The 14,193-nt window shown below is 35.2% G+C and overlaps 1 protein-coding gene across 1 annotated transcript; it reads right to left on the minus strand.

The window, feature by feature from the left end:
• Nucleotides 1–584: 584 nt before the first annotated feature.
• On the minus strand, nucleotides 585–13,115 carry LOC110309554 (olfactory receptor 11H6-like). Its single transcript, XM_085828961.1, has 3 exons — nucleotides 12,978–13,115; nucleotides 3,781–3,871; nucleotides 585–1,829 (listed from the first exon to the last, which is right to left on the minus strand). The coding sequence occupies exon 3, from the start codon at nucleotides 1,669–1,671 to the stop codon at nucleotides 733–735; it is 939 nt and encodes a 312-aa protein (XP_085685087.1). The 5' UTR covers nucleotides 1,672–1,829; nucleotides 3,781–3,871; nucleotides 12,978–13,115; the 3' UTR covers nucleotides 585–732.
• Nucleotides 13,116–14,193: the final 1,078 nt, after the last annotated feature.

Below are 14,193 nucleotides of genomic sequence, written 5' to 3' on the forward strand. Positions count from 1 at the left end.
CTGTCTTCTGTCAAGCATGGCTTATGGTTGAGCAAGGGGTGTCTATCCAATTTGTAGGGTATTACACAACAGTGAGTTGGGCAGGGAAGACAGCTCAGAGATGACCAATGCAATGCATAAGAGGCATGGGCAGAGGGGAGAGAGGGCTGCAGCTCATGCTTTGTTCCAATACTAGGGGTGATTCTGATCATTGGATCTGGGTTAACAGACATAGTAATCTGCAACCAGTCTGCCTGGTCTTCTGGCTTTTTATTTATTTTTATTTGAATTTACTTTAGTGTCAGTTACGTGTTGTGTTGTTTTCTGAAATGACAGCAATTAATGCAGTATATTTCCCATTTTCAAGGAATTTTCAATTTAATAAGGATGGAAAGGGATAAAAAACAGACCCTGGGCAGCTAACTATAACACAAGGAATAAAGAAAGACACATTACAAACAACATGCTATAGAAGATACAGTGAATTCTGCAAGAGGAAGAGTCTACAGTGATGGCATGATACTTATAATTTTGAACTGTCTTTCTGTGAAAAGTTCCCATGTACCTGCCAGAATCCCCATTAATTAATGACCTATGGCTTCAGGCTTCTGACATTGCCATATAAGATTGTGATCAACAAATATGATGGATCACATTAGTTGTTGTTCTACAATGTACAAATCCAGTAGTCACATGTTGAACATGTCTAGGACTCCAAACTCATTTTAAATAATTCACTATACCTAAGTCCTTCTAAGAACCTCCTACAACCTTTTTTAAGGCATCTTTCATTTCTTTATTTCGGAGGCTATAGATCATGGGGTTGAAGAAAGGAGTCATAACTGAATAGAATAAAGTTGTGAACTTCTGCATGCCCTTTGCTTGTCCTGATCCTGGGCTTACATATGTTATCATGACTGAACCATAAAATAGAAATACAACAGCTAGGTGTGATGAACAGGTGGAGAATGCCTTCTTTGACCCAGCAGAAGAGGGCATCCGTATCACAGCCCTCAGCACTAAGGTATATGAACCAATAATATAAAAAAATGTGCCAAAGATGAGGAGGGAACTCATAGTGCCACAGATGAGAACAGTGCCTGGGATTGGGACACAGACTGAAGCTAGGGCCAGCAAGGGACCAAGGTCACAAAGAAAGTCATCTATCACATTTGGTCCACAAAATGGCAGCTGAGTAATGAGTATCACTGGGATAAGAAACCAGAGGAACCCATAGACCCAGCAAAATATGACAAGGTTGCCACAGAACATAGTGGTCATGACAGTGGGGTAGTGCAGTGGGCGGCAGATTGCCAGGAACCTGTCATAGGCCATGATGGAGAGAAATAGACATTCAGTTGTGCCCAGGGAGAAGAAGAAGTACAACTGGAGTAGGCATCGAGTGAAGGAGATGGTTTTGGTCGTGGAGAGGAAGTTGACCAGCATGTTTGGCACATCAGAGTTGACATAGCATATCTCTAGGAAGGAGAAGTTGGCCAGCAGAATGTACATGGGTGTATGAAGCCGATGATCCCAGAATACTGCATATACAATTGCCATATTTCCAAGCAAAGTCAAAATGTAAATCATAAAGAATATGGAGAAAAGGAAGATCTGTATTTCTCTGCGGCAAGGGAAGCCTAAGAGGATGAATTGACTCACAGTATGGGAAGCATTTCTGGATGAGGTCATTGTCTTCTATTTTGTGAAGATTACAGATTCAGAAATTATGACTTTCTGACTCCTCTTCAAAAGAATACATATACATTCCAGGGTATAGGTCAGTGAATCCAGAAAAGTGTTTCCTATTTGTTGTTTGTACACTCCAATAGCATTGTTGCTGAGAAAACCTATATATTTATATTAATAATTAGAAACCATTGGTCAGTCAATATAATGGCTATCAACAGTCTTGTGAAACCTTCTTAACGTTTCTCTTGGAATTAAAATAAATGTGAAAACTCTCTTATTTCTTAATGTGTAGCCAGAGAAATGTCTGGCAAAGGTAATCTTGTATTTCAAATTCATACTTAATTCACTTGTTAAGATAAGAATTGAAACAATCTTATAATTTAAACATTGCAGAAGAGAGAAAATGAGGTTTAGTATTATATCTGTGCCACTACTTCTTCCAGAGTCTAACCTAGTGATTCACTTGACCTATCTACCCCTGTCTTCTAAACTTACCAGATCCCATGTTAATCACCCCTTTATATGCATCACTCTTTTTCTCTGTTTCAGCCAGGAGCCACCCTACAGACCACTACAAGCTGGTCCCTTCTGCAATGCATCCAAACTTTTCACCCATTCAGATTTCGCACCTCCTCCTTCTCCTCCTCCTCCTCCTCCCTCTCTCCCTAGTCTGATGAGTTGCCTTGATCCCTCCAAAATGCCATGGTTAGCCCAGGTTCCATATTCAGTGTTCTGTTTTAGTCTAGTCACACATATCAGCACTGATAGCCTCTCCCTAAATACAACCAATCTCCACATCCTTCTATGTCATATCTAACCTTCCTATGTAGTCAAATATGTTCTTATATTCTAGGCTTAGACCAGAAAGCACATCAAGCTCGTCAGCCCAGTTCTCTCTGTCTGCCTGTCTTTATTCCACCCAAACTATTTTCAATATCTAGGCCCAACCTGCCAGCACATTATCTTTTCTGTCCCAACCTGCTTCGTCCGCATCAGACTTAGAACCAATTAAAGAATCTACATGCTAAGATCTGATCACAAAATTACAAACAATATGAAATAACAAGTCAGGACATTTTATCTCAAACCTACCAGTCTTATAGCAATGCTTGCCAATGAGAATTTCCTGGATGAATCTCAGGACAAAGAATTTCAAAGAAAAATGATAAACTTTATCAAAGTATTCAAGGAGTTTATGGAAGATATAATGAAACAGCTTAGTGAACTTATGGAAAAAGAATGTAAGGAGAATAAAAGCTTAAGTGATGTCCAAGAAGAAAGCAAACATAAGAATCACCAACCAAAGAGTACACATGGTGGGACTCATGGTTCCAGCTGCATATGTAGCAAAGGATGACCTAGTTGGTCATCAATGGGAAGAGAGGCCCTTGGTCCTATGAAGGCTCTATGCCCCAGTGTAGGTGAATGTCAGAGCCAGCAAGCAGGTGTGGGTGGGTTGATGAGCAGGGTGGTGGGGAGAAGATAGGGGGTTTTCAGAGGGGAACCCAGGAAAGGGGACAACATTTGAAATGTAAATAAAGTAAATACCTAATTTAAAAAAAAGATGGATGAGACAATGACAATTCAGGATTTGAGAATAGAGTTAGATACATTGATGAGTACTCAATCTGAAATGAAGATGGAATTTAAAAGCCTAATAACTAAACTAGAAAACTCAAAGGAAACTATAGTGAATCAAACAGAAGTAGACCATCAGGTATTTAAGATAGAACAGTTAATATCTAGACCAAATAAGTAAGGAACCTGAAAAAGAATCAAAAACAATAACAAAAGCAAAAAGCACATGAAAAGAACATAAGGAAAAATGCATACAGGAAATACCATGAATAAAATCCAATGATTAGAATTATGGATATAAATGAGGGAGATTTCCCAGTGATTCTAATAACATAGACCAGACCTTCAACAAGATGATAGAAGAACTTCTTCAAACTAAGAAAAGATATACCCATATTGATACAAGAAGCACACCAAGACTAGTAATGAAAATCTTACCGAATATTATAGTTAAAACACTAAATATTTGTAACAAAATGTATTAAACCTGCAAGAAAAAAAACTCTAAATTATATGTTAAATAATACCCACCAGAATAGCCATTGATTTAAGAAGTAGAAGAGCCTGGAGCAATGTATTTCAAGTCCTAAAAGACCATGATGGCTGTATCCAACAAAGTTATCTGTTATAATTGAATGATAAAGAAATATTTACCATAATATAGACATACTAAAAAGTATATCCAATAAATCAAATCTGAGGAAAAATAATCATAATTATCAAAACACTAAATAATACTGAGAATAATAACAAAAAAACAATAAGAACTGATTACCTGCAATTAACATCCACATTTCAATATTAACTTTATCAAAGGTCTCAATACCTAATCAAAAGACAAAAACTGACTTAGACAAGAAACAAAAACCTATCTGTTGGTTATCTTTGCTTTAAAGATAGGCACAATTTTAGAGTAAGAGGATGAAAAAAATATTCCCACCAAATGAAACAAAATGGCAAGCAGGCATCACTATCATAATTTTTGACAAAATGGACTTCAAATTAAGACTAATTAAGACATTTTATTCTGATCAATGTAACACTTAACTAAGAAGACATTAATATCTTAAACATTTATGCACTAAAACCAAGGACACCTGATTTTATAAAAGTTATAAGGCTGGGCTTAAAGACACAAAAATTAACATCAATCTATTACAAGCATATGATTTCAATACTATATTTATATTGATAAGCAGGGCATCTAAACAAAAGAAGAAATAGAAACATCAGCATTAACTGACATTACACCTAAAATGGACTTAACAGATATCTACAAAATATTCTACCCAAACCCAAAGAACACGCATCCTACTCAGCATCACGTGGAAGCTTTTTATATATAGACCATATTCTTGAACACAAAACAACTCTTAAAAATTCAAAAACATTGAAACTATTCTTTGTATCCTATCTGACCACATGAAAAAAGCTTAAAATTGACTGCAAACAAAACTCTTGGAGATACACAGGCTCATAGATTAGAATCTAGTAGATTAAACAGCTCATTACTGAATTATAAATTGGTCAAAGAAAAATCAAAAAGAAATTTTTAAAAAATCACCGAAAATAAGTGAAAATGAAAACAAAACACACCAAATCCTCTGGGACATATTAAAAGCTACACTACCAGGAATATTTATACCTTTAAGTGCTTATACTAAAAAACTAGAAAAAAGGAAACATAAATAGATTAATGATATAACTTAAGATGTTAGAAAAACAAATTCTGACCCAGTCAATGGCAAGAAATAATAATAATACAGAGCAGAAATCAATGAAATAAATACAAGAATAGAGTTCAACCAACCAACAAGCAAGACTGTGAATCAGAAGTAAACAGGCAAACATTTTAATGAACATCAAAGAAATGAAAAATATTATGAGGATATATTTCAAAAAGCAAATCTCCATTAAACTGGAAAGCCTAAATAAAATGGATGAATTTCTACAGGTATCCACACCAAAAAATGAAGCCAAGAAAACAAACAAACAAACAAACAAACAACATTCTAAATAGACAGATGAGGAGATTGAAATACTAAAATGCAAATACCTAAATATTGAATACACTTTTTAGTCTGTCAAAAAGGTCTACATATTATCCTTAACAAGCTATTAAAAAGATAGAAACAGAAAGAGCACTCCAAAACTCTTTCTATGAAATCAGTACCACTCTAATAACAAAAGTAGATAAAGATATATCAACCAAAGAATTATAGGCCAATATCCCTGATGAACATAGTCTGAAAAAACTTAAAAATACTTGATAGCAGCCTAAATACATACATCAAAAAATTATTCACCAGGACAAACTGAGCTTTATTCCTGTATTGATGTAATGGTTCAACAAGTTACACGTTTACAAGTTAATATATGTAATAAACCACATGAACAAATGTGAAGCCAAAAGTTACATGATGGTCTCAAAAGATGCAGAAAAATCTTTGACAAAATACCCATGCCTTCATGTTAAAATACATGATAAAATTTTGGTCTAGAGGAAACATCTCAAAATAATAAAGAGTATATACAAGAAACCCACATCCAACATCATTTTAAGCCGGTAAAAGTTTGAAACAATCATAATGAAGTCATTAATGAACAGGGATGTCCACTATCCTCACTACTTTTGAATATTGTGCTTAAAATATTCGCTGGAATAATAAGGCATAGAAACAAATTAAAGGGTTAAAAATAGGAAAAGAAGAAATCAAACTAGGCCTATTTGCATGTGACAAGATACTATATATTGATGATCTCTAAAATTCTATCAGAAAAGCTCTAGAAATGGTAAAGAAATTCAGCAATGTGGTAGGAAAATCAGTTTGCATGAATCATTAGATTTTCTATATACTACCAATAAATATACAGATATGGAGATCATGAACAGATTCCCATTAACAGTTAGCCTCAAAGAAGATAAAATACTAGGAATAACCGAACCAAGGCAGGGAAGGATCTCTACAATGAAAACAATACACCACAGAGGACAAAGACAGCACTAGAAAATGTAAAAGTATTCCATGGTCACAGATTACTAGAATTAATATTGTGAAAAATCATCATTTTTCTAAAAGCTATATACAGATTTAATGCAATCACAATAAAAATACTCATCTCATTCTTCTCATAAATGAAAAAAAAAACCTACCCAATAATTCATATGGGACTACAAAAGACTACTGGTAGCTAAACCAATCCTTATAAAAAAAGAACAATGTTCAAGGGATGATCATTTCAGACCTTAAGATATATTATAGAGCTATAGTAGCAAACAATATGGTAGTGACACAAAACAGATGTGTAGATCAATGAAATAAAATGAAAGATCCAAATATTAGTACACATAACTTCAGCCATTTATTATTTGACAAAGATGACCAAAACATAATCTGGGTAAATTATTTATTTATTCATTTATTTATTTATTTATTTATTTTTATGAGATATTTTCTTTATATATATTTCAAATGCTATCCTGAAAGTTCCCTGTACCCTTCCTCTGCCCTGCTCCCCTACCCACTCACTCCCTCTTCTTGGCCCTGGCATTTCCTTGCATTGGGGCATATAAAGTTTGCAATACCAAGGGGCCTCTCTTCCCAGGGATGGCCAACTAGGCCGTCTTCTGCTACATATGCAGCTAGAGATATGAGCTCTGGGGGTACTGGTTAGTTCATATTGTTGTTCCACCTATAGGGTTGCAGACACCTTCAGCTCCTTGGGTGCTTTCTCTAGCTCCTCCATTGGGGGCCCTGTGTTCCATTTTATAGATGACTGTGAGCATCCACTTCTGTATTTGCCAGGCACTGGCTACTTCATTCCTCCTTAGATTAGGAACAAAATACCCATGAAAGGAGTTACAGAGACAAAGTTTGGAGCTAAGACGAAAGGATGGACTATTCAGAGACTACCCCACCCGGGGATCCATCCCATAATCAGCCACCAAACCCAGGCACTATTGCACAATACCAGAACGATTTTGCTGAAGGGATCCTGATATAGATATCTCATATGAGGTAAAAGATCTTCAACAAATGGTGCTTAGTAAACTGGGTGTCTGTATGTAAAGGAATGAAATTAGATCTCTATTCATGACCTTGCACAGAAACTAACTGAATGGATCAAGAACCTAAATCCAAAACCTGAAGCACTTAACCTGCAAGGAGGAAACATAGACAGTGCCCTCCATGACATTTGTGCAGGAAAAGACTCCTTAAATATGACTCCATTTGCTCTGGAATTAGCAAATGGAACCTCATAACACTTAAAAAGTGTTGGCACAGCTAAGGAAGCAATCAATCAGGTAAAGAGGAAGCCCAAAGAATGGAAGAAAATTTTTGTTAGGTATTTTTCTGACAGATTTAATATCCAGAATATATGAAGAACTCAAAAGATAATCAAAAAAATATCAAATGGCCCCTTACAAAAATGGGCCTGGAACCAGACATGAGAGTTTGAAAAAGAAGAAATATTGGTTAAAATATTTATAAAAAATTGTTCATCACTCCTAGCTACTAGGGAAATACAAATAAAAACAACTTTAAGATTTTGTCTTACCAATGAGGATGCAAAAGATTAACAGAATGGCCTACAGCAAATGCCAGAGGGAATGTGGGTAAACGGGAACCCTTATTTTCTGTTCATGGAATTACACAATTGTGTAACCACCCTGATGAATTCTCAGAAAGCTAAAATTAAATCCACCAATCTGTAACACTCCTTGGCAAATGCCCAAAGGACCCAACATCTTACTCCATAGATACTTGCTTAGCCATAATCATTACTGCTTTATCCACAACAGCTAGGAAACAGAAACAACCTAAATGCCCCCCTTCAATAAAAATGGATAATGAAAAGGCGATATTATAGAATGACTCTCCTGTGTTAAGAAAAATGAAATCATGGTCTTTGTAGGTAAATAGATAGAACTGGAAAAGATCTTATTGAGTAAGAAAACCTGGACCCAGAAAGATAAATGCCTAATGTTCTTTCAAATCAGTTTTCGAGCTCCATATCTTCCGATGTAAGATCAGTCTGTAGTATCCGCAGACACCAGGGGATTCACATGGGACCATTGTCAGAGCGGGGTATGGAAAGCAATAGATAGGGAGAGCAGGGTACAAGTTACGTGAAAAGGGAAGTAAGAAAGGGGGTCCTCAAAGGGAAGGGGAGGAAGAGAAAATAACAATAAGGATATCTGTGAAGGGCCTAAATAATTATACCATTAATGACCTATAAAACTTACAAGAAATATAAGTGTGTGCCCATACATATATAGATTTAATGAACTTTTCTTATCTGGGCTGACAATGCTCCTTCCAAGAGCCAAATACTTTAAAAATTCCAACAATAGGCATGAGAAACCTTGATTTGTTGGTCAAAGCTGTCCAAGAGATACACAAAACATACAATCTATTGCTATTGCCTTGTTTTCCCCCCAGGAGGTAGAAGGTGAGTCCCTGTTGTTGAAGATACAATGCACTTCAGACACAAGACTGACACAGTCCTGAGCTGTAACTGACCTAATTGCTCCCCTCAGAAGGCTCTATGAAAGCTTCCAAAGGAGAAAAAGCAACCAACAGTCTTACCCAGCTATGATGTGAATGATCACATTCTATAATCTCTGTACTTGGGAGTCTGAGGCAGGAGGATTGCCATGAGTTTGAGAACAGTCTGAATTACATCATGAATTCTAGGGAAGCTTAAGCTACAGATCGACATGCTGTCTCGAACAAACAAACAAACAAACAAACAAACAAATAAACAAACCCCCCAGACAAACAAACCTAACTAACTATCTAACTAATTAACTCCAAACAGATTATAGTAAACCAAACTAAGGTGCTAAGGATGTAGCTTAGTTGTAGAGTGCTTACCTACTCTGAACAAGGCCCTTGATTTGACCTTGAAGCATGTGTATGCACTCTGCTCACACACACACACACACACACACACACACAGAAAAACAATACCACCTTTACCATAAAAACATAAAACGAAACAAAACAATACACCTCCCCCTTTTTCCCACTACCAAAGAAACCAAGGCTCCCAATATTTTCCCCGCTGTCAGCTGTCTCTGATCTCTGGCAGATGCCACTGTTGTCCCTGATCTAACCACCATTCCCTGGTTGCTGCTCTTATGATTTGTCTTAAGGTCACCTAGGTTCCAGCCTGGAAAACTTGCTGGCTGACTCTTCCCATAGGCTCCCTCCTCACCCTATTTCCCTGTGGTCAAAACTACTGCACTGAAAGCAGAGTATGAGGCAGCCAGGGGAAGCTGTGTTTTGATGGATCCTTATTTTCTTGGTTATTCTTTGACTTAATGTTTTATTCAACTCAGTAAAATCTGGATTTTTTTATTTGTAAATTCAAAGGAAAGAAGGAAAGTTATCTAAAACTTAGGTTGCGATCTAGCTCAAATTTTGACTCAGAAAATATTTTGTGAATTGATCTATTATCGCTGATACATTTATATTCTTTTTCCATTTTATAAGCTCAGAGATCTCAAGTTGTTTATTAAACATTCCTTAACAATATGCATTCTCTAGGAAAAAATTCAATGAACTTGTAAATAAATTTAACCAAATCTGGGCAAGTTTTGACTGTTACCATTTTATGTGTAAACATGTATGCATGTTACATGACTGGATGCCTCACAAAAGTTAACTGGAGCAGCACTGATTCAGGCGTAATCACAGATATTAAATTCCCTTCTCTAATATAATTATAACAATATACAGGAATTAGGATCTTAGATCTCCAAGAGTGACAGTCCAAGCTTTGGACTGTAGGATTTTTAGCCCTGTCATTGACTATGCATGGGTGACTTTGCAACATGCTTTGGATATAAGATCAAAAAGAACAAACATGACTCCAGTTTTATTTCCAGTCGACTGTGGCTGTAGGAGAGGAACTGCCAGTGCTTCTCTGATGTAATTGGGTGTTGGGGAATGTAGCTCAAACTTTGGACTTCCATTTGTAGCAAATGAACAGCTGCTAGCAGAAGTGTTCACACCAGCCAGATGACACAAAAAGCTATGCTACTGCCATATCTCTAGGTGACTTCTGTTCTCAGTTCTGTGGGGCTTTCCAGGAGATAGCTTTGGAAAGGATTGGAGCTTCTGAAAGTTACCCTCTTTTTTATTACTGTATTAAAGTCTCTAGACCTTGTTCACAGAATTTTTTGAAAACTAGACTGGTCCCTTCCCATGCTTGATTTGCTGAATTTTTGAAGTGAAGGATGCTAATCACTTTATTCTATCAAATGTTTCAATCTATTAAGATCATTAAGATTTTAATTGACTCTCAAAATTAAATTCATTTTCACTTTTTATTGTGTATACTTAATATATATATTGTGTGCTTCATATTTATGATTAGAATATCTATAAAATGCTATTTCAACTCCAAAAACTCTCTGTGTATCAATATTAAAAACAGCATTTGTGTGCAGCTAAAGTAAGAATAAATGTTTTTTTGTTTTGTTTTGTTTTTTTAAAGAAGCTGTTACAAATGATATGTCTTGGAAAATGTTTTGGTATACCAGAGCATAAATTGAAAGTTTTATAGAAGCAACTTTTAGACTTTATAGTTGTGACATTTGTACCTTACTTTCAATTCATTCCTGTTTTTAATTTTTTCAGTTGTTTCTTTAGATAAATTAATGTTGAATTTGAATTCATATTTGTAAATTCTCTTGGCATCCTGGAATATAATATATTTAGGTTTTTAAAACAACTGAACAACGCTTCATTTTATGTCTGTTCTGTTATTTATTTTGAGGGTCTTTCCTTTCCCTTTCCTTTTCCTTTTCCCCTTCCTTCCTTCCTTCCTTCCTTCCTTCCTTCCTTCCTTCCTTCCTTCCTTCCTTCCTTCCTTCCTCCCTCCCTCCCTCCCTCCCTCCCTCCCTCTCTCTCTCTCTGCCTCTCTTTCTTTCTTTCTTTCTTTCTTTCTTTCTTTCTTTCTTTCTTTCTTTCTTTCTTTCTTTCTTTCTTTCTTTCTTTCTTTCTTTTCTTCTTTCTTTCCACCTTTCTCTTTCTCCTTCGTCTTCATCTTCATCTTCTTTCTCCTCCTCCTCCTTTTTTTGAGATGGGACTTGCTGTGTAGAGCAGGCTGACCTTGAACAGTCCCATGCCTCTGAATCCTACTGAGTGTTGGGGTTACATACAGACATATACCCTAGATTTCTTTCTAGTGTCTCAGGTTTTGTTCTTCCTTCTTCGGAGTGCAGATCATCCTTTGTCTCTGATTTACTCACAGGTATCTTTGAGCTTGTCTTTACACTCCATCTTGCTCTGTAGTTGTTTATTAACTTAGACTATTTCAAACCTTTATCTAAGTTTTTAGAGAACATACTATACTCTGGTATGTTTTTCAATACAATAAATGTTTTGGTATAATATCTTAAAAATCAAAAATATTATTCTTTTTAAATAAAATTGAGGGACATTTTAAGAAGTGAAATTTCACTAAATATTGTGCGTACTATATCACCAATCTAGTTTATAATGAAGCTTACTAATTTAAGTATGAAAATCGAATTTTCTCTCACTTTTAATTTAGAAAATATAAATAATTAGGAAAACAGGAACCTCGAGTTGTTATATTTGCAAGGAAATGGTATTAAGGAAAACTGTTGGAGGAGAATGTCAACTTAAAAAAACTTTCTGGTAGTCAGTTTAAAACAACCAGAGATTTAAAACTCATTTAGACACATTGAGTAAAATTAGAAATGGAGAAATAATTAAGAAATTCATTTAAGAAGTATATCAGAACTTCCTGGCAAACCTGTTAACATGCAGACTCTGACTTAAAGCAAGAAAGCAGAAAATACTGGCTCTTTGTGTGGCAAAGGTTTATGTAGTTCTTCATATTTAATAGGGTTCTTAACCTATTAAGAGTTTATTTAGTTCAACAAGTACCATTTTTTGCTAGAAAATGTAAATAATACCAAGTTATAAAATATGGAAAGAAACAAAACTGAATGTTAATAACATTAAGTGCAACTACTACTGTGATAGACTGCTTTTTTTTTCTTCATGACTATTCTTAAAAACAGTTAAAGTATATTACTTTTATAATCTGAAAAAATATATAATAGTGATTGAAAGAACTTAGCATTTCCAGGTACATTTTGTGATCTTTACTGTCTCTGAAATATGGAAAGGTGTTCAGAAGACCTTGAACCACACTTGACTTACCATGGGGGCAGGGCATCCTATTGCTCTTTCATTTGCTGCTTAGAGTTCAAGCTGATAAAGGTTGACACAGAAGCATCCACGCAGAACATCCTAAACGCTGTATTTTACTTTTGGGTGGGCAATATCTTTTCATAAATACAAGGAAATGAGATCAAGTTTAAAAATGTCACTATAACACCATAGGGAGTAGTGTCCACTAATTTTTGAAAAGTTAGATTTTAACCTTCCGTTACTGTAAATAGTTATTGTATCCACATTCTAGTTTTCTCTCTTTAGAGCAGCAAAACTGTAAATGGCATTAGTTCACAGATGGTGTTTTACCCTAACTCAATAAATCTAATTTTGAGGAGAATGCTGAAGTTAATAAGAAAGCTCCCTAAGCCATAATAACAGAGAGGACTGAGTGACACAATATAACTAGTTTTAATTTGTCTTTTTGCCTTTTTAGTTGATGCAATCTGTGAGAAATGTCTCATTTTAAAGCCAGAACTGTTCGGTAGAAATACGTTTTCTTCAACTCACAGTTTCATGCTGAATTATAACATGGATGTTCCACGTTCTGTTTATGGAGTAGGAGCATCTGTTGCTTGTTGAGGCCGCAGGCGCTCAGGCACAGACTAAGAACAGGAAGGTGTCTTCAGATGAGCAGGTCTTTTCTCTTGATCCTCCCTAATCTCAGAGCTCTGTCCCTTGTGTTTATATTTGAAATGCATTTGAGGTTTTTTTTTTTTGTTTGTTTGTTTCCAGTTGGAGAATATGTTCTCTCATTTCTGACAAGCAAAGATAACAATGAAAACTTGGGTTATTTGCCTGTCCCTGATGAACCTTTAGCTGGATCAAAGCCAGTTTACCTAATGTAGGGATCCTTGCTAAAATTCCCTTAGGGAAATGGACACTATCACAGGGACCCATGTTTTGATAAAATTATTTCAAATATCTCATACACTTATTCTTATATCGGAGCAAGGGTTCTTCTTCACTTCTGAGTCACATTCTCTGATCAAAGGAAAGTCGACTTTGTTTACTTATTTTTAAATGTATTACAGGAATCCAAATCTCTTTGTCCACACTGACCTGTGTGTCATTTGGACATTAGCAATCAATATTTATCAAAAGATTGTCATATGACATACATTGAATATCTAAGAATAAAAATATTTAATTATGATAATAATAATTCATGTTCTAGTTTTAAATTCTTTATTTTATTTCATAGATAAAGTCATTGAAGCTTAGATAAGTTAAATAATTTGTTGATGATGTCACATCTCATACACTGAAGGCCAAAATCTGAATTTGCTTCCTTCTGACAGAAGAGCTTAAATACTTACGAATTAAACTATTCATCCTGGATTATATTTGGAAAAGAAAGAAAAAATATTTATTTACTTTTCTTATCTTCTTTTTGATATGATGTATTTGATATAATCTTGATTGTGAACTTATCTGGATCTGGAATAAACTTCTCATGTGTCCTTTCTAGCCTCCTAACTTGTAGAACTACTCCAAATTTAATATGAAGGAAGAATTTATATATGAGAGAAAAGATGTTCATTTGAATTTCTAGACTGTTATCATCTCATTCAGTATCATATTTTCCAGATCATTCAGCTTTGCTGCAAATAGTATGATTTCATTTTTCTTTAAAGTGAAATTAAATTCTATTACATATTCTATTACATATGAAACACATATTCATTAGTTAATAGGCATATAGCCTGATTCTGTTTATTAGCAG

Source organism: Mus caroli, unplaced genomic scaffold (assembly GCF_978045245.1).
Source record: "Mus caroli unplaced genomic scaffold, Mus_caroli_1 scaffold_12, whole genome shotgun sequence".
NCBI lineage: Eukaryota > Metazoa > Chordata > Mammalia > Rodentia > Muridae > Mus > Mus caroli.